The sequence below is a fragment of the Trachypithecus francoisi genome, unplaced genomic scaffold (assembly GCF_009764315.1).
Source record: "Trachypithecus francoisi isolate TF-2019V2 unplaced genomic scaffold, Tfra_2.0 Lachesis_group9, whole genome shotgun sequence".
Classification (NCBI taxonomy): Eukaryota; Metazoa; Chordata; class Mammalia; order Primates; family Cercopithecidae; genus Trachypithecus; species Trachypithecus francoisi.
In genome coordinates, this window is record NW_022681474.1 from 2,110,760 (window position 1) to 2,136,197 (window position 25,438).

The 25,438-nt window shown below is 41.0% G+C and overlaps 2 protein-coding genes across 2 annotated transcripts; both read left to right on the top strand.

Moving 5' to 3' along the window:
• The first annotated feature begins 8,651 nt into the window (after positions 1–8,651).
• LOC117082645 (beta-defensin 108B) lies at positions 8,652–13,032 on the top strand. Its single transcript, XM_033209537.1, has 2 exons — positions 8,652–8,709; positions 12,733–13,032. Exons 1-2 carry the CDS (start codon positions 8,652–8,654, stop codon positions 12,894–12,896), a joined length of 222 nt encoding a protein of 73 aa, XP_033065428.1. The 3' UTR covers positions 12,897–13,032.
• A 521-nt stretch (positions 13,033–13,553) lies between these two features.
• Positions 13,554–24,207, top strand: ACBD7 (acyl-CoA binding domain containing 7). The gene is made up of 4 exons (XM_033209790.1): positions 13,554–13,637; positions 23,512–23,629; positions 23,789–23,851; positions 23,939–24,207. The coding sequence occupies exons 1-4, from the start codon at positions 13,554–13,556 to the stop codon at positions 24,010–24,012; spliced, it is 339 nt and encodes a 112-aa protein (XP_033065681.1). The 3' UTR covers positions 24,013–24,207.
• The last annotated feature ends 1,231 nt before the right edge of the window (positions 24,208–25,438 follow it).

Sequence of the window (25,438 nt, forward strand, 5' to 3'; positions counted from 1 at the left end):
TAGCTGTAACCCTTAATATTATTACCATGTAAACTCTTCCTCGAATATCAAAATAAGATTTGGACTTTAGAGAATATTTGTGTGTGATTATAACCCAAACATGAACTAAAAGTAATTTAAATGGTCATATACAGACTGTGCCAGGGACAAAAAAGGACAAATATTATAAGAAAATTAAAGCACACTTATTTCCTAAATGACTCGTGTGGAATCTATAAAAACTATTTCAAGATATAGTGATTAAATATATTTCAAAACACATACATACACAAGCAATCGTTAAGATAAATTTTTAAAAACTTATCTTATGGGTCTAAAATTTTCATTAATTCATGGAAAAAATGTATTGACAAACTTCTCACCAGAGCAGGAATAACAACTTACGTATTTGGTGACTTCAAGATGAGAGCCTGCACAGCTTAGTATCTCCTTAGTATCTCCCTCCCTTAGTATCTCCCTCCCTCCCTCCCTCTCTCTCTCTCTCTCTCTCTCTCTCTCTCAATCTCTCTTTGTTTTTTGACAGAGTTTCACTCTTGTTGCCCAGGCTGGAGTGCAATGGTGAAATCTCAGCTCACTGCAACCTCCACCTCCCAGGTTCAAGCTATTCTCCTGCCTCAGCCTTCCAAGTAGCTGGGATGACAGGCATGCGCCACCACGCTTGGCTAATTTTGTCTTTTCAGTCCAGACGGGGTTTCTGCATTTTGGTCAGGCTGGTCTGGAACTCCTGACCTCAGGTGATCCACCCGCCTCAGCCTCTCAAAGTGCTGGGATTACAGGCGTGAGCCACAGCGCCCAGCCCAGATCTCTTAAAAAGTCATGAAGAAGGAGCCATTCTGCATCCTCAATATTACCTTAATATTTGAAGGACACCCATAACAATTAAGAGGCTGACTTGTGACTTCCTAGCCCTTTCAGGGCTATTTAGGCACACCTTAGTGAAGTATTAGGAATGCAGTATTAGGTCTTAGGTTCCTGGACACCAAAACCATGTTCTCCAACAGATCTTCAGTAAAAATAGCTGATGTCTATATTCTTTTGCCTGTCCTTTCCGTTCCTTTTAATTCAGAACTGCGGTCTCGAAAAGTGCTATTATTTAGTGGATTCTCTCAATTCTCAACACCAGCACTATACAGTGTTGAGTAACATCTCAGGTGCTAGGGAAACAGCAGCTGACATTCTAGCAATGCACAAATAGAAAAGCAAAGATCACCACAGAGTAAAAGCGAATAGATTTTTTAAAAGTATGAAACCAAAACAAACATATATCAGATTACATTATAAATGGAAAATCCTATTATCTTGACTGGATTGCAAGTCAAAACCTCTCATGGCTTCCAACATCCAATATATTCAAAGCAGTTCAGGAATGGTGAAAGTGGAATGGAATTTAAAATTATTCTAAGGTTGCATATGTGAAAACACCATGCCCTGAAACAAAATATTTATTTTTAAAGTGCATAATGAACACTGCATACAAAGTTTGTGTAACAAGAGAGAGAAAAAATCTCACATTTTTAAAAAAGGAATATGCAACATATTTACATATAATAAAATAAAATTAAACTAAAATAACAGCAATGGAAGACACAATCTGACCTCTGAAAAGCAAGGGAGAAATCTCTTTTAAATAAACTTGGCACAATTTTTAAAGTAAGTTATGAAAAATAATAATACCTGAATATAGTATGTAAAAGTACCAACACAATAAAGCTAAAACAATATCCATGGAAAAATTATTTGCTGTACATTATTTTTAAAAAATGATCTAAGTACTTTCCTCAAGAAGGTAAATGAATGAAATTTAAAAATTGCCTGAGAAAATCTGTGAAAGGAAATGAATATAGAGAAGCAGAATATAATTTAACTATAAACCACACAAATAGAATTTAAAAATAAGGCCAGATGCAGTGGCTCATACCTGTAATCCCAGCACTTTGGGAGGCAGAGGCAGGCGGATCACCTGAGGTCAGGAGTTTGAGACCAGCCTGACCAACATGGAGAAACCCCGTCTCTACTAAAAATAGAAAAAAAAAAAATAGCTTGGCGTGGTGACACATGCCTGTAATCCCAGCTACTAGGGAGGCTTAGGCAGGAGAATCACTTGAACCTGGGAGGCGGAGGTTGCGGTGAGCTGAGATCATGTCATTGCACTCTGGCCTGGGCAACAAGAGCAAAACCCTGTCTCAAAGAAATAAAAAATAAAAATAAGTGGCAGCCAACATGCCCAACATGATTTTCTGTGATGAAAGAAATGCTCTATATCAATGCAGTAACTACCACACGTATGTAGTTACAGAATTTCTAGTTTGGCCACGAATTCGGCTATTACTACTAAGGATATGCCATTTAGTTATTTAATTATAATTAATTTACAGTTTATAGCCACGTGTGACTAGTAGTTACTATATTGGTCAATACAGATCTAGAATCTTGGAGAAGGCAGTTAAAATAATGAGATATGGTCAAAACAAAAATGGAAAAGACACACAAATAGTGAACACAGAATATGAGAATGTGAAGTAACAATTCACACAGTAACATTTAATAATGAGATGCTGCCTTGATGGGACACATGTCTAATGATATTCAAGGCTTGTCTTGTTACAGGTAGAAGAGCAGGCGCAGGGCAGGAGAGGGCTCTTCCCCTACCCACTAGAAATGTCAGGTGATGGCCTGTTAATGATCACTTTGCCTCTCTAAAAATGATAATTAGGCAGCACCAGAGAGAGGCCATTTCCTGATGGTCTACAGCTGTTAACATCAAAAATGTTAATTAAATGCAGACCCCAGGAAGAAGCAACTTCTTGGGCATCCATGTTAAGAGACAAAAATGGCAAAGTATAATCTTCCGGGGACACACTCCACTGGAAAAGGAAAGAAAGCCTCAGATGGACATGCATATAACTCCCTAAACACACCGGGCATGCTCAATTCCAAAGGGTAAGGAAAGCACTGTGCATGCCGGAAACTCTCCCTAAAGGAAGAATCATGGGAAAGAGGCAAGCCCATCCCAGGATCAAGGTTAAAGGCCCTTCTCTTTTCTCTCTTGGACCTTCAGGCATCCACTTGGGTCTCTTCCAAGAGAATTTTCCTTTCTTTTCTGTTCTAAAGCCTTTTTAAATAAACTTCCACTCCTGCTCTGAAACTTAGTCTCTTTTTCCGCTGTATGCCCCTCAGTCGAATTCTTTCTTCTGAGGAGGCCAGGACTGAAGTTGCTTATGGACCCATGCAGATATGCTGTCAGTAACTCGAATCTCTTCTACGGGTAACAGTATCATTGTAAGGGAATGAGGCCAGTTCACATCTCAGTGCTTGGAGAACTCACCAAAAATAAAAAGTTGGAGGATGCTATGAACTTATCTACCTTCCAAGGCAAGTCCCACAAGCAAGCAGCAAGACTCTCTTCCCCCAAGGTCTCAAACTCTTCTGATGCTCCTTCTCTGGGAAAATGCATCCTCTGATTGGCTTCCCCTTATATAGGAAAAAACAATGAATAAACCTAATCAGCACTACATTCCAAGAGACATGCCCTGATTGCACAGATACTGAACCTCATCAAAACTTCATTCTGGAGACACACCCGGTTCAATTGATTGGATTTTTGAGACAACTACTAAAAACCCCACATAAAGTTGGAAACCAAAGAGTTAAGGCTATTTTGAAGGAAAAATAGGAAGATTCATTCCTTTTTTCATTCATAAGTACTTTTTTTTTTTTTTTTTTGAGATGGAGTCTTGCTCTGTCGCCCAGGTTAGAGCGCAGGTTAGCTCGGCTCTCTGCAAGCTCCGCCTCCCGAGTTCGCGCCATTCTCCTGCCTCAGCCTCCCGAGTAGCTGGGACTACAGTCGCCTGGACACCACGTCCGGCTATTTTTTTGTATTTTTTTAGTAGAGACGAGGTTTCACCTGTGTTAGCGAGGGTGGTCTCGATCTTCTGACCTCGTCATCCGCCCACCTCGGCCTCCCAAAGTGCTGGGATTACAGGTGTGGGCCACCGCATCCGGCCTCATAAGTACTTTTGAGTGTATCATATGTACCAGAAAGCAGTCGCAGTCATGGGGTACAGCAAGAAACCAGACAAACCAGTCTTATGGAGACTCTATATTCTAAAATTATTTGGAAGTAAACTGGACTTGAAAACAAATGGAAAGTGAATAGATATAAAAAGTTTCAATGTTCATGATGATGTAAAAAAATAAAATACATTGCAGAAATGAAGTCAGGAAGTGTTAGGGGTTGTACGGTACTTGTAAGGCCATTGGTATCCTCTAAAATTCAAGCAGGCTGAAGACATTTGCATAACTAAAAGGAAAGCAGATCCTAATAGAAGACAATGAAGAAAGAGCCTGAAAGGCATTTCAGAGACCTTGGCTGGTGGCAGCCCCTCCCTTCAAAGGTCTGGAGGCCTAGAAGGGAAGACTGGTTTTGTGGGCTGGGCCTAGGGCTGCACCACCCCGGGCAAGCGCAGGACAGTGCTCACAGCATTCTACCTCCCAACCACTCCAGCTCCAGCCATGGCTAAAAAGGCCCCAGACACAGTTTGGGTCACTGCTTTGAGGGTGCAAGCCATAAGCCTTGGCAATTTCCATGGGATATTAAACCTGCAGTTGCACAAAGTACAGGAGTGCACTGCTGATAAAGACATACCTGAGACCAGGCAATTTACAAAAGAAAGAAGTTTAGTTGGACTTACAGTTCCACATGGCTGGGGGAGGCAGAAGGTGAAAGGCATGTCTTACATCACAGCAGGCAAGTGAGAGAATGAGAGCCAAGCAAAACTGGTTTCACCTTATCAAACCATCAGAACTTGCAGAACTTATTCACTACCACGAGAACGATATGGAAGAAACTGCCCCCACGATTCAATTATTTCCCACGGGGTCCCCCCACAACATGTGGGAATTGTGGGAGTACAATTTGAGGTGAGATTTGGGCGGGGACACAGAGCCAAACCATATCAGAAGCCTTCACCTGGATTTCAAAAGATGTATGGAAAAGCCTGTATGTCCAGTAGAAGCCTGCTGGGGTGGAGACCTCATGGCAAATGTCTATGACAGCAGTGCACTGGGAGAATATGGGTAGGAACCCCCACAGAGTCCCCACTGGGGCACTGCCTAGTGGAGTTCTGAGAAGACGGCCACCATCCTCCAGACCCCAGAATGGTAGATCCACTGACAGCTTGCACCCTGAGCCTGGAAAAGCTGCAGGCACTCAACGCTAGCCCTTGACAGCAGCCATGGGGACTGACCCTTGTATCCAAAAGAAAATAAATTGTTCTACCATAAAGACATGTGCACTCATATATTTATTATAGCATTATTTGCAATAGCAAAGACATGAATATTTTCTCTATCATTGAATAGAGAAAATATAGTTATTTTCTCTATCATTGGATAGAGAAAATATAGTATATGTACACCATGGAATACTATGCAACCATTAAAAAAATTATGTCCTTTGCACCAACATGGATGCAGCTAGAGGCCATTATTCTAAAATAATGCAGGAAGAAAAAACCAAATACCATATGTTCTTAGTTATAAGTAAGAACAAAGCACTGATTATACATGGATGTAAAGATGGGAACAATGGATACTGGAGACTAACAGAAGGGGAAGGGAAGGTGGGGACCAAGACCTGAAAAACATATACACCATGAAATACTATGTTTTCTACCTGGGTTACAAGATCATTCATACTCCAAGCTTCAGCATCACACGATGTGCCAATGTAAAACCCTGCACATGCATTCACTGAATCTAAAATAAAAGTTGAAATTTTTTTTAAAATAGGTGAAGATCTGAATAGACATTTCCCAGAAGAAGAGATACAAATGGTCAACAAATATATGACAAAATTCTTACCATCTCTAATTGTCAGGGGGATGCAAATAAAAACCACCATGAAATGTCACCTGACACCTCTTAGAATAGCTGTTATCAAAAAGATGAATAGCAAGTATTAGTGAGGATGTGGATAAAAAATAACCCTTCTATACTTGTGGTGGAAATACATTACTATGGCCATTTTGGATAATAGTATGAAGGTTTCTCAAAAAATTTTTAAATAAAACTACCTGCTGATGAGGCTGTTGAGATACAGGAACACTTTTACACTGTTGGTGGAATGTAAATTAGTTCAACCATTGTGGAAGATAGTATGGTGATTCCTCAAAGACCTAGAGCCAGAAATACCACTTGACCCAGCAATCTCATTACTGTGTATATACCCAAAGGAATATAAATCATTCTGTTATAAAGATACATGCACACACATGTTCATTGCAGCACTAGTCACAATAGCAAAGACATGGAATCAACCCAAATGTCCATCAATGATAGACTGGATAAAGAAAATGTGGTACATATACACCATGAAATACTATGCAGCCATAAAAGGGAATGAGATCATGTCCTTTGCAGGGACATAGATGGAGCTGGAAGCCATTATCCTCAGCAAACTAACCCGGGAACAGAAAACCAAACACTGCATGTTCTCACTGACAAGTGGAAGCAGAACAATGAGAACACATGGATACTGAGAGGGGAACAGCACACACTGGGGCCTGTTGGGAGGCAGGTGGAGGGAGAGTGTCAGGATAAATGGGTTATACACATATGCATTGGAATATTATTCAGTGTTACATGATAATGAAACCCTGTCATTTCGGACAACATGCGTGGACTTCGAGGGCATTACATTATATGAAATAGGCCAGCCACAGAATGACAATGACTATATGATTTCACTTGTATTTGAAATCTAAAATAGACAAACTCACAAAAGCAGAGAGTAGAATGGTGGTTGCCAGGGGCCGTGGTGCAGGGGAAATGGGTAGATGTGGTTAGAGCACAAAGTTTCAGATATACCATATGAGTAAGTTCTGGAGGTCTCATTTACAGCATAGTGTTTATAGCTAAGAACACTGTATTGCATACTTAGAATTTGCTAAAAGGGTGGATTTTGTGTTCTTACCAACATTTCTTACCAATAATAATAATAATAATAATAATAATAATGGGGGACTTTGGGAGGAAGGATATGTTTATAATCTTAAGGGTAGTGATGTATTCATGATGTATACTTGTCCCCAGACTCACGGAGATGCATACCTTAACCATGTGCAGCTTTTTAAATGTAATCATAGCTCAACAAATTGGGTTAAAAAAAGGGGGGGTTGGTTAAACAATTTGAAAGGAGGGGTCGATGTTCCCTTGTTTTTCTCTCTTGGCTATTTTCTTTCCTGCTGCCTGGAATTAAAAAATGGTAGGTGGGCATTTAGCAGCCAAACTGGAGCCTCTTCTAAAGTGTAGCAGAGCAGACAGCTGGAAGGGGCCTGCGTCCCTAATGGATTTGACAAGCATCTATACCAGCCATGATAGGTGTAACTACAGATTTAAGTGAGAAAGAAATAAACTTCTGCCTTGTTTAAGCCACTTTGTTCAGACATTAATTTCATATGCATATAGAGAATGTATGCTCCTTATGAGTAGGAAAAATGTTTATGCCATATGGTTCATAATGGGTGTTCAGCAATGTAGGATGATGCTGATTATGATGACAATGGTGACAAACAGCATGAAATAATAAGTAATGAAAAAAGTGGCTTAATAGTTATGTATGGTTACTTTATTTAAAGATTCTGCTGCTAATATCATTCAATGTATTTGTATGCCAGTGGGAGTTTTATTAGATGTAGACTAAGAAAGTTTACATTATTTAATGAAAAATACTAGATCAATTTTAAAAACCAGTAAAAATATCATGAGATGGAACTAAGCATCTGTATTGAAAAGCAACTCTCCCAGTTGATTTTATGCATAGTAATGATTGAGAATCCCCTGATCTAGATCCAACAGATCTCAACCTTTATAGGTGCTATCAAGGAAGCACCTAAGGAAGACAATTTTCCTGACTGTATCCATACCTCCAGTTAGTAATAGATCTAGAGGTCTAGAACCCAAATCCAGACCTCCTGCTTCCATGTGCAGTGGTCTTTCACTGTTCTGTTTTGTTCCACTTGGTGAAGAGGATTTGAGAATAAATGGCCGCATGATTCAACTCCCTCCTCTGCTCTGAGGAATATAGCCTTGTCCTAGCAAGCAGGAAGCTCATACAGTAGTGGAAGAGGCAAATACACATTCACTAATCTATCATACAAGGCAGTAAGCACTGTAACATAAACAAAGCACTTTGGGGTTTCAGACCAGGAGCAAGTGGGGTGATTAATTCTTAGCAGGGCTAGTAAAGTCTGGGAAGTGTTCACTAACAAAATGTCTGGTCATTAATGAAAGCAACTGGTTTCTCAACACAGTCTAATGTATTGTAACAATATAAATGGTTGTTTGTTCATAAACTTTCATCTTTTGCCAAAATGTTTGTAGCTTATGTTCCCATTTAATGAGGTTTTCTGGCCCAAATGATGCACCCACATCATTCTAATGAACTGGCTGTCCAATAAAAAAAGGACCCTCAGTCCTCCCATAAAAGCAATTTTGCATGCATAGAACACCTCTATCTATGAATATCCCTAATGAGGTACAGAAAGGCTCTTATTATCCAAACAGAGACATTCCACTGGTACTAGAGAGCCACAGACGGAAGTTTTCTCTGCCTCCTGGAAATGAAGCCAAACTTTCTTCTTTCTTCAGCCATGAGGATTCCTGTCCTCCTCTTCACCATTTTCTTCTTTATGAACCAAGTTCTACCAGGTAACAAAATAAACTTGGTAAGAATAGAGTGCCTAACACCTTACAGGGATTCAGTACTCAACGAGAAATCACCATCATCTATGACCAGATAGGGGATCTCATAGGAAATCTGGAAGACACATTGGCTGAGGAGCCTGCAGCCACCCAATTCATTAATTCTTCATAGCAACTCACTTAGATGAAGTCAATGGTGTTTCAAGTCTTCGAAACTCTCTTATTCCATCTCTAAATTAGGCAAGTTTACTAGCAGTTACTAGACCTCAAAAATGAAAAATCGGGCATTATTCTACTAAATCTTGGTCTCCAAAACTCCTCTAGTTTCTTTCAGCAAAAGTTATTTATCCTAAGACACTGGCATAAGAGCTATTCCAAAGCTGTGGTAGGCTCGGACAGAAGGGATTGGTGGAAGAAATCTCTTTGAAAATATTACTATAGTCTAAGGAATCTTTAACTTATTGCTCCCCAGTACTGCTGGTCCCTGGGGCTTGACTTTTCCTCTTAAGGCTCCATCTCAATCCCTGGCTTTCCCTCTTCCCTCTCAGCATCTAGTCTTGTAATGTAGAACTTAAACACAGGGACCAGGGATGACCCCACACCAGAGCATAACCTACTGCATTCAGCAAGCAAACATTATTCACAGGTATAAGGCCCCTTGCACAGACATGCTTTGGAGAAGTGTGTATAGGGTTTCTTGGATTTGCCCAAGGAAGTTACCAGACACCCAAAATAGATCCGAAAATTTTCTGGAAAGTCCTGAACATGTGTATTCAAGGATGAATAAGCAACCTATTGCTTCTATTTTTGCTGTTTTATAGAGGAAAAAATTAAGGCCCTGGAAACTGAAGGCTTTTCCCAACTGTGGGGTAAATGTCAGAGTCAACGCTTTGTTTTAATATCCCGGCTTTCCCTGTACATCCCACCCTAGGGTTCTGTTGTGCTGTTTCTTTGTGTGACTTTCTAAAGCCTGATAAAAGGTGATACCGTATCCAATTATATGAGCTCAGTAGCACACGAATCGGGGACTGACTTGAGATTATTATCCTTGTGGCATTACTGAAGACCTGTCTGACTAGTACTTGTTAAATAGTCTCCCTGGTTAAATACATGGGTTTGATTTTTTTTAATCAGTTAAAAATATTTTAAAATATGTGTCTTACTTCTATAGCCCCAGAAAATCAATGCTTTTAATCAAGGTTTAAAAGTTCCAAATTTGGATAAACAAATTTTTTTTTGTTTTCACTGTCATTCAATCAAAATAGAAGAAACTAATTGATAGAACAGCACAGACAGAAGCACTACTTACAGTCAAAAATGGGATACAACAAGACTGGGGAAGAAAACACAGGACGGTACTAAAGAACGCAGTCTAATGAAAGGTGGTGTCTCCTCTGGATGTCCTTAGGTAGACTTGCAGCAGAACTGCAAACTTTTTAGAGAAGGCTAGAGAGGAAAGGAGGACACGAAGAGGGGGCAAGGATGGAAAACAGAATGAGGCTCAGAATACCAAGCCTTAGTGAGGTCCCTATCACCTTCGTCACTCGATCATTGGGTGATCTTGGGCAAGTTTCTTCCTTTCCCTCAGCTCATTTCCTCATCTTTAAGGTAAGGGACTAGACAAGACAGGCTTTGATGTTCATTGTAACTCTAACTTTTGTTCCTAAAGCAAATAGCTGGAAAAGACATTGTGTTCACAACGTGCAAGACACAAGGTTTACAAGCAAAGAACAAATAAAAACAAAATATTTTTTAAATCTCTAATGTTACCTGAATTCTTGCAAATGAACAATGGTACATCATAATTTTACAAAATCCTTTGTAATTTGAACATTTTAAAATAATTTCAACCTTTATTTTAGATTCAGGGAGTGCATGTGCAGATTTGTTACATGGGTATATTGTGTGATATTGAGGTTTGGGGTATGAATAACTCTGTCACCCAGGTAGGGTGTACCCAAAGGGTAGCTTTTCAGACCTTACTCCCTCACCCTCCCCTCCTGATAGGACCCAATCTCTGTTGTTCCCATTTTTACGTCCATGTGCACTCATTGCTGAGCTCCCACTTATAACTGAGAATATGTGGTATTTGGCTTTCTGTTCCTGAGCTAATTTGCTTAGAATAAAGTCCTCCAGCTGCATCCATGTTGCTGCAAAGGACATAATTTTGTTCTTTTTATGGCTGCATAATATTCCATGATATATATATACTACATTTTCTTTATTCAATCCACTGTTGATGAACACCTAGTTTGATTCCATACATTTGCTATTGTCAATACCGCTGTGATGAACATACAAACTTACGTCTTTTTACAAGACTAATTTATTTTCCTTTGGGTATATACCCAGTAATGAGATTACTGGGTCAAATGGTAGTTCTGTATTAAGTTTTTTGAAAAATGGTTTGAAAATAAAACGCTCAATAGAGTCCAGTATAGTAAAATAGTACACATGATTCAAAGACCTGTGAACTAAGAGTAGCAACAAATTTCCACACAAACATGTTACAAGATAGAACATAGCTGTATTTTAACCAATTATTCCACAATCATTTACTGAATACCTATTATAAGCCAAGACTTGAATCAGATTCTGGAAGTACTACAACAGAGGGATGTTCAAGAGTGATTTATCACATATCACAAGACAGGTCAGTGGTTCATCCTCTACACTATACTAATCTCTTATGACTCTTCCAGCTGCAAAGGGCCAATTTTAGCCCAAGGCCAATGGGCTCTATATACATAGTATTTGACTAGTTACAGATAAAAGGAAGAGACGGAAAGTTCAGGGATCAAAAAACTCAGATTTCAGCTTGTTTCTACCAAGTGCTCAACACTTAGAATTATCATTGTCTTTAAAAAAGCATAACCTTTAATTATTCCACAATTCACCTTATAGATAGATACACGATGTTGCATGTATTTGGTCTTCACATCAATCCACTAATTGCTTTGTGACCACTGAAAAGTTAAATTGAATCTAATGCATTTGGATTTCAGTTCAACTCAATAGACATCTACTGAATGTATATTAAAATCGCTGTACTGATTGAAAGCTATTCTAGAATTGGCTTTTGTGTTCCAGAATAGAAAAAAAAGTGCTGGTTTTTATACCTCTCTTATTGTCAAGAAGGTGTCATGGAAAAGGTGCTCTGTGTTACATAGAAAGACTGCTCAGAATTAAAACACTTTTCAAACTAAACATCTCAATGTGGGTGGCCTATCCCCAGGGCAGCGATATCTTAGGACATAAATGAAATACTGTTACATGTTTTCAACAAGTATAGTTTTTGAGCCTTTAAGAAGACCTTGAATGTTTCACCCCTAATATATGCAATGGTTTCTAGAGAAAAATTGCAACCTCAAAGACCAGTGCCAGAGATATAAGAAGTGAGTGAAGTCATATGGTATAACAAGCACTGGCACATATATATTTGTGTGTTAAACACATAGGAATATTGTTCCCTTCCACAGAAAAAAATATCCTCTCTAACAATTTCCATAAAGTATATGATCTTTTAGGCCTATATTTCAGTTTTACTTTTGAAAGATACACCTATTGTATCCTATCATATGGTGTGTGTGTATGTGTGTGTAGAAATAAAAAGAGAGCAGCCAAAAGAGATTTTCTTCTCTTTTACTCTGGGAAAATCCATAGTATAAGACGTTATATTTTTTGAACGGCTGATATCTCCCTTCAGTGTTAGGAGATAATAAGGAATAAATAAACTGAAACATGCATGCTCTAGAACTTGTAAAGGGGAGCGGGCTATTCACCTCCAGTCTTTTGTCATGTAGGTGCACCCAATATGCTCAGATTTTTCAAGAACACCAAAAAATCCAAATTTTGTATGACAGCAGATTTTTAAGTGTTTAAGAAATCAAATAACAACACACACACACACACACACACACACAAAATCCACACAAGATTATCCTCAGGCACTGCCCCCTACGTCCATGTAATTCAATACAAAGTAAGAAAGACTGATGAATAGTTACAATAACGCTCTTCTGCGTGCAGCCAGGGGCAAATTCAAGGAGATCTGTGAACGTCCAAATGGCTCCTGTCGGGACTTTTGCCTCAAAACAGAAATCCATGTTGGGAGATGTTTAAATAGCCGACCCTGCTGCCTGCCTCTGGGGCATCAACCAAGAATTGAGGGCACTACACCCAAAAAGGACTGAAGCCTGTTGTTTTCTGGATGTTCCGTGTTCTTTCTCCTTCTCCTTCTGCCTGTCTCCCTTTCCTCTCTCCCTTTTTCCCACAGGGATTTTTATTGAATCCTCAATAAAGAATAAAGCAAACCCAACAAGCACAAAACCCCTTTTAAAAGTTTATATTACCAGCTGGGCACGGTGACTCACAGCTGTAATCCCAAAACTTTGGGAGGCCAAGGTGGGTGGATCATGAGGTCAGGAGATCAAGACCATTCTGGCCAACATGGTGAAACCCTCTCTTCTAAAAATACAAAAATGTAGCCAGGCGTCATGGCAGGTTCCTGTAATCCCCACTATTCAGGAGGCTGAAGCAGGAGAATCGCTTGAACCCATGAGGTGGAGGCTGCAGTGAGCCGAGATCACAACACTGCGCTCCAGCCTGGGCAACAGAGCAAGACTCTGTCTCAAAAAAAAAAAAAAAAAAAAAGAAATAAGTTTATATTACATGTTATGACTTGATTCCTGTTTGGTTTCCAGTATCCTTCTATCCAATCTGGATGAGCTTTTAGTTGAAAATGACCTAGAGCAGGGTCAGGGAATTTTCACCATACCCATTGCTTTTGTCTAGCACTGCAACCCTTCATCCTGCGTATGGGAAGACTACTTCCCTTTTTTACTGGGAAAATGCACTATCCTATTCCATGCAACCTTGCAGGGGTTTGTCTCTCCCAGATAAAGGTGCAGTACATGGGAAACTTGCACAATCACGTATTCCCACATCAACCAGACTTTATCAGAAATCTAAATTACAAAAAAAGAGTTGCACTCAGATTAAAGGCAATTTCTTCCGCACCCTTTTCAAAGGCCAATTCCCTGGGTTTGTACATGTATGCCTGGCCGAGATTCAGGGAATTCCTTTAGTTCCCAACTTTCAATGGGCATAATCATTCAGCATTTTCTTCCATCTTTTAAAACACTGCATTGGCTTCCTATGGCTGCTATCACAAATTACAACAAGCTTAGTGGCTTAAAGCAACACAGATGTATCATCTGACAGTTCTATAGGTTGCAGGTTTCAGTTGGATCTCAATGGGCCAATATCAAGGTGTCAGCAGGGCTGAGCTTTCTTCTGGAAGCGCTGCAGTTTTCTTCCTGCACCTTTACCCCAACAATGGCAGGTTACTCCTGTGCACCATAGCTTCCTTCATCCATTTTCAAAGCCAGCAACGGAGCGTTGAGTCCTCACATTCCATCATTCTGAATTCATCTTCTCCTCACTCTTCCATGCTTTAGGACTCATGATCACATTGGGCCCACCTGGATCATCTAAGATAATCTCCCTATTTTAAAGTCAGCTGATTAACAGCCTTAATTTCACATGAAGCCTCAATTCCCCTTTGCCTTACAAGGTGGCACATTCACAGGACCCAGGAGTCAGCATGTGGATAGCTTTGGCAGGAGACAGATGGGACAGTATTCCACCTACCACAGCCACTGAGTGCTTTTCCCACCTGTCACCATTTTGCTCCATCTAGACACAATTTTAGTTGCTTTGTGTGGAGAGATTCTCATTCATAGAGTTTTTCTTTTTGTGTAAAGTAGGGGAGGGCCTCCCCTTGGTCACTGAAAGGGTATAGAATCAAGATATTTAGAAGTATATAAGCTGGATTTTATTTTTCACTATGCCTGATTTGACCAAGAAAGAATGTTAAGTTATGACACACGGGCTACTTGAAATCTCAAAAAGTTCAAAACATTGAGTTCAAAATCTCAGAGACCGATATATATTCCAACCAACTCAACGCTGTGGGACTGCCAAGTTTTCCTCAGTGCTACTCCTGAAATCACATCACCCACTGACCCTTTCATATATTTTTGCACAATATAACATTGATTTCTCGGAGTAAGTGCCTCCCTAGAAAAGAAGCAGTTTGGACACAGATATTAAAGCCATCAAAGAGAATATTATCCTCTCATTGCTAGGAGGTGGCCTTCAAGATGGCTGACTAGAGGCACCAAGCACGATGTCCTCCACAAAGAAAGACCAAAACAGCAAGTAGATAAACATACCTTGAATGGGGCATGAAAGAGAGCACTAGAATTCATCAGCACAGTGACAAGGAATCTCTGAGGTATGGAAGGAAAGGAAAGTGAAGCAGCAGCCCAGCCAGAATCAGCTTAAAGCCAGGACAAACTCTCTAGTGTGGCTGGTGAAAAGGTAAGAAAGAGAGCCCCAGTGGTCCCTATTCCCACCAGGGACACCTGCAATCCTAGCCATGGGAGAGTCTCTCGGCCCTCGCAGGCCCTGAGACTACTCTAGGGAGCTGCCTGGAGTGCACATGATGGACATTGTCCCAGAGAAGGAGTTGGCACTGGATCGTTTGCACCCACCCCCAGATACAGGCAGCTGTGGCACAGTGCCATTTTGAGAGCCCAGCCCCCAACAGACTATATAATGCCCTGGGGCCCAACAGCCCCTGCATCTCCACATCTCTAGACCCCCAGTAACATTCCCTCATGTCCATCCAGAGGCCTGCAGAGTCACAACACCAGCTGAACTCACCAGTGTAGCCTGGTCCCCATCACTCTAGCCTAAACAATGTCCTATACTCCAGGGAACTGGCAGTGCAATTCACTAGGGAGGCTGCCACCAGAACAAAGGGAGCTGAAGCAGGCACTCTTCACAAGTGGAGAGTCACCTTCCCGGGGCCACTGACACTGACAGCAATCCTGATCCCCAGGAGCAGGGCCACTGCATACCTGCAGGCATCCTCAGGGGACCTGGGGATGCACCTGCCTGGACACTATTCCACGGCCAGAGCACAGGCCCATCCCACCCATTGCTGTCACTACCACTATCCAAGCTTGTTGTCCAGGGGCCTGGGGAGCAACCCACACTGCTCTCTGTCATTGGCACCTGTGCATGCCTTCTTGTGACCTGAGTATGAGCCCACCCAGCCTGGTGGTGCCTGTGCACATGGTCTGAGACCCTGGGGATTAATCCACCATGCTTATCACCATCAAGTACCTGTGTGTCTCCTGAGAGCCTAAGGATAGGACTTCCTAGCTTGCCATCACCACTGCCACCAGCACCCACATAGTTGCACCAGGTGAAAGCCTAGGGACTACTCTGTCCATCGTGTTGTCACAACTGTTGGTGTCTGCACATGCCATCTGGGGTCACAAGAGTTGACCTGCTATGACTACTGCAATTGCTGACGCTACACGTGCCACCCAGGGTCTTGAGGGCATGCCTGTCTACCTAGCCCACCACTGTCACTGCTGGCACCTGAGAAAGCCACCTGACTCATGCCTATAATCCTAGCACTTTGGGAAGCTGAGGCGGGCAGATCACCTGAAGTCAGGAGTTTGAGACCAGCCTGACCAACATGGAGAAACCCCATCTCTACTAAAAAAATAAATAAATAAATAAAAAATACAAAATACAAAATTAGCCAGGCATGGAGGGGCATGCCTGTAATCCCAGCTACTCGCGAGGCTGAGGCAGGAGAATTGCTTGAACCGGGGAGGTGGAGGTTGCAGTGAGCCAAGATCACGCCACTGCACTCCAGCCTGGGCCACAAGAGCAAAACTCCGTCTCAAAAAAAAAAAAGAAAAAAGAAAGCCACTTGAAGGCCCAGGGATGGCCTGCCTGAAACTTCTACCACTAGTGCCCACATACATCACCCACAAGTTCAAAAACCAATGCAACTGGTGCCCAAAGACCAGACTGCCTGGCATGTCTTTTCCCAGCAAAATCTCACCACAGCCTCCATTAACAACAAAGGCTAAGACACTGAGGAGCTCACAGACATCGGTGATGCTGATTATAGCTGAAGAAATCATAGGAATATAAACTACTGAACCAACCCAGAACTAAAGGCAAAGTGTCTTACTGATTCAACAGTATAGATACAGTTGCAGGAGTCAGGCTTTCACTACCAAAGCCAATCTATAAAATTAGAAGAAGGAACTGTTTTACTAGATATTCAAATATCAATGTAAGGACATAAGAAACATTAAAGAGCAAGGAAGCATAGCATCTCTGAAGGAAAAACAATAATTCTCCAGCAACGGATTCCATAAAATGAATGAAAAGGAATTTAACAGCTGAAATTGAAGAATTCAATAAATAAAATAAATAATACAATTTGAGAACCTCAACAACAGACTAGATCAAGAAGATGAAAGAATTTCTAAACATAAAGATCGGTCTTCATATACAAAAATTAACTCAAAATGGATTAAAGACTTAAATGTGAAACTTAAAACTATAAAAACCCTGGAAGACAGCCTAGGCAATAACATTCAGGACATAAGCAAGGGCAAGGATTTTATAGCAATGACACCAAAAGCAATTGTGACAAAAGCAAAAATTGACAAATGGGATGTAATTAAACTAAAGAGCTTCTGTGCAACAAAGAAACTATTAACAGAGTAAAAAGACAACCTGCAGAAGGGGAGAAAATTTTTGCAAACTATGCAATTGACAAAGATCCAATATACAGCATCTACAAGGAACTTACACAAATTTACAAAAAAATAAAAACCTTTAAAAAGTAGACAAAGGACATGAACAGACACTTCTCAAAAGAAGACATACATGCTGTCAACAATCGTACGAAAAAAAGCTCAAGGGTCCTGAGGGATTATGACAGACAGGAGGCAGAACTAGATTGCAGCTCCGGACAGAGCAACATGCGGAGGCTTACATTGTGAATTTTAGCCCCAGATGGACTGCAAGAACAGACCACAATCCTGGCAGGACCCACAGACCCCCCGAAGGAAGCAGATTGCTCTTGCAGGACCTGGGAGACACGCCAAATACTATAAGTCCCCCAACCGCGGAAATGGGAAAGGGAGACCCTCATCTCCTGAACACACACCCCCACTGGAGAAGCTGAAGGTCTGTTTGTGGGAGACGTTCCTGACCTTACCTGGAGCTGAGTCAAGTTAGAGAGCCGAGCTGAGTGACATACAGGAGTAGAGGAAGCAGCAGAAAGGCACTAGGAGGTTGCTGGATCCCCAGGCAGCCCATTCCCGCCTGGCACCACAGTCATCCATCAGGAGAGTGGCCAGAGGAGCAGGGGATAAAACTTCACAGGGAGAAGGGCTTCTCTAGCTGAACTTTGTAAAACGTGGAACGGGGTGAGAAGCCTCCTGGCCAGAGCTCAGGGGAGAGCGTGAATCTGGCTTGCAGACTTTACAGGCGGGGTGAGAACTAAAGCCCATTTCTTTGTCAGTTGGGAGGCAGAAAGCCTCAGGTAAGTTGTCAAGCCAGATTTGCCCTCGGCCTGGAAACAGACTCCGGGCAATTGCAGGGGGCACGGTGGGAGTGAGACAAGCCTTTCAGTGTGTGTGGAAGCTGAGCCAGACCTGAGACTGCCGGCTTTCCCCCACTTCCCTGACAACCTGCATGACTCAGCAGCGGCAGCCATCATCCTCCTAGGTACACAACTCCAGTGACCTGGGAATCACACCTCCATCCCCCACAGCAGCCAAAGCAAGACCCACCCAGACCCACCCAAGGAGAGTCTGAGCTCAGACACGCCTAGCCCCGCCCCCACCTGATGGCCCTTCCATGTCCACCCTGGTAGAGGAAGACAAAGAATATATAATCTTGGGAGTTCTAGAGCCTTGCCCACCACTGGTCCCTCTCCACACTACTACAGCTGATGCTTTCTGGAAAGCGCCACCTCCCAGCAGGAGGCCCACCAGCACAAAAAAATAGAGCATTAAACCACCAAAGCTAAGGACTCCCATGGAGTCCATCGCACCTCCACTGGAACAGGTGGTGCTGATATCCACGGCTGAGAGACCCATAGATGGTTCACATCACAGAGCTCTGTGCAGGAAACCCCCAGTACCAGCCTGGAGCCAGGTAGACTAATTGAGTGACTAGACCCCAGAAGAGAGACAACAATCACTTCAATTCAGTTCACACAAAGCCACACCCACAGGAAAAGTGGGAGAGTACTACATCAAGGGAATACCCCTTGGGACAAAAAATCTGGACAACAACCTTTAGCCCCAGACCTTCCCTCTGACAGAGACTACCCAAATAAGAAGGAACCAGAAAACCAACCCAGGTAATATGACAAAACAAGTTCATCGGCACCCCCCAAAACTCACACTAGTTCACCAGGAATGGATCCAAACCAAAAAGAAATCCCTGATTTATCTGAAAAAGAATTCAGGAGGTTAGTTATTAAGCTAATCAGGGAGGGACCAGAGAAAGGCAAACTCAAACGCCAGGAAATCTAAAAAATAATACAAGAAGAGAAGAGAAAAATATTCAACAAAAGAGCTAGCTTAAAGAAAACATCCAAAATTCAGGAAGCTTTGGACACTCTTTTAGAAACGGGAAATGCTCTGGAAAGTCTCAGTGATAGAATTGGACAAGTAGAAGAAAGAAACTCAGAGCTTGCAGACAAGGTCTTCACATTAACCCAATCCCACAAAGACAAAGAGAAAAGAATAAGAAAATGTGAACAAAGCATATTTTCGTGGAGACGGAGTCTTGCCGTGTTGGCCAGGCTGGTCTTCAACTCCTGGCCTCAAGGGAGCTGCCTGCCTTAGCCTCCCAAAGTGCTGGGATTACAGGCATGAGCCATCGCCAACAGTCAATTCTTAAAATAAGTTGCACTTGGTTGTGGTGTATAATCCTCTTAATATATTGCTAGATTCCATTTGAAAGTATTTTGTTAAGAATTTTTGTATCTTTATTGATAAAGAATACTGGACTAGTTTTCATTTCTGGTAATGTCTTTGTCTTGCTTTCCTATCAGGATAATACTGGTCACGTAAAATTAGTTGGGAAATGTCTTATAAGTTTTTGAAGATTGTAAGAAAGATTAGCCTTCCTTATTCTTTCAACGTGATAAAATTCACTAGTACAGCCATCTGGTCCTGGATAATTTTTTTGGAAGCTTTTAATCACAGTCATTATCATCACTTGTTATATGTCTATCTGTATTTTTTATTTCTTCTTGACTCAGTCTTGGTAGTTTATTTGTAGAAATTGTCCATCATTTTATTTAGGGTGCCTAATTTGTTGATATACAATTATTCATAGTGTTCGCTTATAATTTTTTTTATCTGTGTAAGTTTGGTAGTAGTATCCCCACTGCTTTTATTTTATTTTATTTTATTTTTTTTGAGACAGAGTCTCGCTCTGTCACCCAGGCTGGAGTGCAGTGGCGAGATCTCGGCTCGCTGCAAGCTCTGCCTCCCGGGTTCACGCCATTCTCCTGCCTCAGCCTCCTAAGTAGCTGGGGCTACAGGCACTGCCACCTCGCCCAGCTACTTTTTGTATGATTTTTAGTAGAGATGGGGTTTCACCGTGTTAGCCAGGATGGTCTCCATCTCCTGATCTCCCGATCCACCCGCCTCGGCCTCCCAAAGTGCTGGAATTACAGGCGTGAGCCACTGCGCCCAGTCTTTATTTTTAATTTTAGTAATTTAAGTGTTCTTCCTGTTTTCTTTGGTCAGTATAGCAAAAGGCGAGTCAAGTTTCTTGATCTTTTCAAATAATCAACTTTTAGTTTTGTTGATTTCTCTACTGTTTTGTTATTCTCTATTTCACTTTGTTCTAATATTATTTTATTTTTCCTGCTTGCTATGGATTTAGTTAGTTCTTCTTTTCCTAGGTTCTGAATTTAGAGTGTTTGCTATCTATTTTATTCATTCCTTTTTAAGGTAAGAGTTTACATCCATAAATTTTTATCTGAGCTTATACTTAGCTTTTGCTGCATCCCTTATTGTATTTTCATTTTGGTTCTTCTCAAAGTATTTTTCGATTTCCTTTGCGATTTCTTCTTGGACCCATTGGTTGTGTAGAGGTATGTTATTTAATTCTCACATATTTGTGAATTTTTTTTCACTTATTGATTTTTAGGTTTGTCCCACAGTGGTTGGAGAAAGTACTTTGTATGATTTTAATATTGTAAAATTTTCTGATACTTATTGTGTGACCTAACATGGACTATTCTGGAGACTGTTTTCTGTTTACTTAAGAAAAAATATGTATTCCCCTGTTGTTAATTGGAGTGCTGTATAGATGTCTGTTAGTCTACTGGTTTACAGTGTTGTTCAAGTTTTCTATTTTCTTACTGATCTTCAATCTTGTTATTCCGTACTATTAAATTTAGTGTATCAAAATATCCATTAATTCTTAGCTATTCTCTCTTCTATCTAGTTATTCTGTATTATTAAATTTGGTGTATCAAAATATCCATTACTTTTTAGCTATTCTCTCTTCAGTTATATTAGCATATACATATTTGAGAGCTGTCTTATTAGGTGCATATATATTTATAATTGTAACAGCTTATGAATGGATTGACCCTTTTAACATTATATGATATCCTTTTGGTTATACAAAATTTTGTTTCAAAGTCTTTTTTGTCCGATATTAATATAGTTACTTCTGCTCTTTTTTGGTCACAATTTGCAGGAAATATTATTTCCCATTCTTTTATTTTCCAGATATTTCTGTATTTTAATCTAAAATGAGCCTCATAGGTAACATATAATTGGATCATATTTGTAAACATATCCTCTCAATCTCTGCCTTTAATTGTAGAGTTTAATTCATTTATGTGGAATATCATTACTAATAAGGGAGGATTTCTGCCATTTCTCTGTTTGTTGTCTATATATATCTTTTTTGTTCTCCAATTCTTTCATTCCTCCATGATTGCCTTCCTTTCTATTTAATATTTCTAGTGTATCATTTTAATTATCTTGTTCTTGTACTACATTTTAAAAAATTTTTTATTTTACTTTAAGTTCCAGGATACAAGTGCAAAACATGTAGGTTTGTTGCATAGGTTTATGTGTGCCATGGTGGTTTGCTGTACCTGTCACCCCCTCATCTAGGTTTTAAGCTCCACATGCATTAGCTATTTACCCTAATGCTCTCCCTCCCCTCGCCCTCCCACACCCTGACTGGCCCCAGTGTGTGTTGTTCCCCTTCTTGTGTCCATGAGTTCTCATCGTTCAACTGTCACTTATGAGTGAGAACACGTGGTGTTAGTTCTTCTGTTCTTGTGTCAGTTTGCTGAGGATGATGGCTTCCAGCTTCATCCATGTCCCTGCAAAGAACATGATCTCATTCCTTTTTTTTTGAGACAGAGTCTCACACTCTAGCCCAGGCTGGAGTGCAGTGGCACCATCTTGGCTCACTGCAAACTCCGCCTTCCAGGTTCACGCCATTCTCCTGCCTCAGCCTCCCGAGTAGCTGGGACTACAGGTGCCCACCACCACGCCCAGCTAATTTTTTGTATTTTTAGTAGAGACGGGATTTCACGGTGTTAGCCAGGATGGTCTCAATCTCCTGACCTTGTGATCCGCTTGCTTCAGCCTCCCAAAGTGCTGGGATTATGATCTCATTCCTTTTTATGGCTGCATAGTATTCCATGTTATATATGTATCACTTTTTTTATCCAGTCTATCACTGACAGGCATTTGAGTTGGTTACATGTCTTTGCTATTGTAAATAGGGTTGTAATAAACATACGTGTGCATGTGTTTATAGTAGAATAATTTATATTCCTTTAGGTATATGCCCAGTAATGGAATTGCTGGGACAAATGGTATTTCTGGTTCTAGATCCTTGAGGAATCGCCACACTGTCTTCCACAATGGTTGAACTAATTTACATTCCCGCCAACAGTGTAAAAGCTTTTCCTATTTCTCCACAGCCTCGCCAGCATCTATTGTTTCTTGACTTTTTAATAATCACCATTCTGACTAGCATGAGATGTTATCTCATTGTGGTTTTGATTTACATTTCTTTAATAATCAGTGATGTTGAGCTTTTTATATATGTTTGTTGGTTGCATAAATGTCTTCTTTTGAGAAGTGTCTGTTCATATTCTTTGCCCACTTTTTAACAGGGTTTTTTCTTGTAAATTTGTTTAAGTTCCTTCTAGATTCTAGATATTAGACCTTTGTCAGATGGGTAGATTGCAAAAGTTTTTCCCATTCTGTAGGTTGCCTGTTCACTCCTATGATAGTTTCTTTTGCTGTGCAGAAGCTCTTTAGTTTAATTAGATCCCATTTGCCAATTTTGACTTTTGTCAAATGCTTTTGGTATTTTCTTCATGAAGTCTTTGCCCATGCCTATGTCCTGAATGGTATTAATTTTCTCCTAGAATTTTTTATGGTTTTGTTAGGAGTTCAAGACTAGCCTGGTCAACATGACAAAACCCCATCTCTACAAAAATAGAAAAATTAGCTGAGCTTAGAGGTACACACTTGTAGTCCCAGCTGCTTGGGAGGCTGAGGTGGGAGAATGGCTTGAGCCCCAGAATAGAGGTTGCAGTGAGTGGAGATGGTGCCAATGTACTGCACTCCAGCCTGGGCGACAGAGCCAGACCTTGGCTTGAAAAAAAATAATAATAAAATAAAAAAATAAAAGGAAGGTAAACTGAACATTTTCCGTATTAAGAATTTTCTATAGTTCCTCATATGAGATAAGTCCCAGGAGAGGTGAACTCCTAGGAATTCAAGTAAATTAAGATCATTCTGATAGAACCAGAGCGGCAGAAGTTCATTTCTGTTTGAAACCTTCCTCTTCCTGCTCTTTGAGCTCCTTTTCCTTGGTGGTAAAATGCTCCTTTTTTTTTCCCCCCTTTAGGCTGATTTTGACAGGGCTGCAGAAGATGTGAGGAAGCTGAAAGCAAGACCAGATGATGGAGAACTGAAAGAACTCTATGGGCTTTACAAACAAGCGATAATTGGAGACATTAATATTGGTATTACATATTAATATTATATATTAATGTTACAATTAATATATTATAATTATATAACATAGTATATCATTACTTAAAATATAATATACTCTGAACAATGTGTATAGAAGTGCACAGTAAAATGTTAACTTGCAAATGCATCTCTCCTTCTCTTGCCAGAGTGTCCAGGAATGCTAGATTTAAAAGGCAAAGCCAAATGGGAAGCATGGAACCTCAAAAAAGGTTTTTTAGTCTTTCACAAGTTTATGGCAAACTTTCTTAATTTCCCAGTGCACCAATCAGGGAGATAACCTGTTTGTATCTTTCTAGGGTTGTCGACGGAAGATGCGATGAGTGCCTATATTTCTAAAGCAAAGGAGCTGATAGAAAAATATGGAATTTAGAATACAGCATATGAGGAATATTTGCTTTTTAAGCCTTCCTAATGCTATCATGACCTAACATTTAGAGGGAGAGGCACACTGTTAACTTGATGTATCATGTATATTTTTGCTATTAGCATGAATTGTAATATTAGGAGTATACTGAAACTACATGGTTTACTCAATTGTACTTGCTTAAACCAGGTATCTTTAAAGTTCTTTTTTTTTTTTTTTTTTTGAGACGGAGTCTTGCTCTGTCGCCCGGGCTGGAGTGCAGTGGCCGGATCTCAGCTCACTGCAAGCTCCGCCTCCTGGGTTCACGCCATTCTCCTGCCTCAGCCTCCCGAGTAGCTGGGACTACAGACGCCCGCCACCTCGCCCGGCTAGTTTTTTTTTTTTTTTTTTGTATTTTTTTATTAGAGACGGGGTTTCACCGTGTTAGCCAGGATGGTCTCGATCTCCTGACCTCGTGATCCGCCTGCCTCGGCCTCCCAAAGTGCTGGGATTACAGGCTTGAGCCACCGCGCCCGGCCAAAAGTTCTTTTTAAGAAAATGTGGTACATATACACCATGGAATACTATGCAGCCATGAAAAAGGATGAGTTCATGTCCTTTGCAGGGACATGGATGAAGCTGGAAACCATCATTCCCAGCAAACTATCACAAGATCAGAAAACCAAGCATGTTCTCACTCATAAGTGGGAGTTGAACAGTGAGGATACATGGACACAGGGAGGGGAACATCACACACCAGGGCCTGTTGGGGGTGGGAGGCTAGGAGAGGGATAACATTAGGAGAAATACCTAATGTAGGTGACCGATTGATGGGTGCAGCAAACCACCAGGGCACGTGGATACCTATGTAACAAAACTGCACGTTCTGCACATGTAACCCAGAACTTAAGGTATTTAAAATTTTAAAAAGTTCTTTTAGAAATGTATTTTGTATTTTATTTTTATAGAGTTAGAGAGGACAACTGCAGTTTTTGTTTGTTTGCTTGTTTGTTTTTCCTTGAGGAGTCTCGTTCTCTCACCCAGGCTGCAGTGCAGTGGTGCGATCTCGGCTCACTGCAACCTCTGCCTCCTGGGTTCAAGCGATTCTCTTGCCTCGGCCTCCCGAGTAGCTGGGATTACAGGCGCTTGCACCCTGGCTGGCTAATTTTTGTATTTTTAGTAGAGATGGGGTTTTGCCATGTTGGCCAGGCTGGTCTCGAACTCCTGACCTCAGGTGATCTGCCCACCTTGGCCTCCCACAATGCTGGGGTTACAGGTATGAGCCACCACACCTGGTCACAAGTGCAGTTCTGTTACATGGATATATTGTGTAGTAGGGAAATTTGGGCTTTTAGTGTAACCATCACCCAAACACTGTACATTGTACCCAAAAGGTAATTTCTCATCCCTCACCCCCTCCCACCTTTCCAAGCCTCCCGTGTCTATTATTCCA

What these genes read in the sequence shown, in the direction of transcription:
- ACBD7 (XM_033209790.1), top strand. Translation starts at nt 13,554, where the DNA reads ATGCACTATCCTATTCCATGCAACCTTGCAGGGGTTTGTCTCTCCCAG. An exon ending in TGGGAAACTTGCACAATCAC is followed by an intron (nt 13,638 to 23,511) that starts GTATTCCCACAT and finishes TCCCCCCTTTAG; the next exon opens with GCTGATTTTGACAGGGCTGC. An exon ending in AGCATGGAACCTCAAAAAAG is followed by an intron (nt 23,852 to 23,938) that starts GTTTTTTAGTCT and finishes GTATCTTTCTAG; the next exon opens with GGTTGTCGACGGAAGATGCG.
- LOC117082645 (XM_033209537.1), top strand. Translation starts at nt 8,652, where the DNA reads ATGAGGATTCCTGTCCTCCTCTTCACCATTTTCTTCTTTATGAACCAA. An exon ending in TATGAACCAAGTTCTACCAG is followed by an intron (nt 8,710 to 12,732) that starts GTAACAAAATAA and finishes TTCTGCGTGCAG; the next exon opens with CCAGGGGCAAATTCAAGGAG.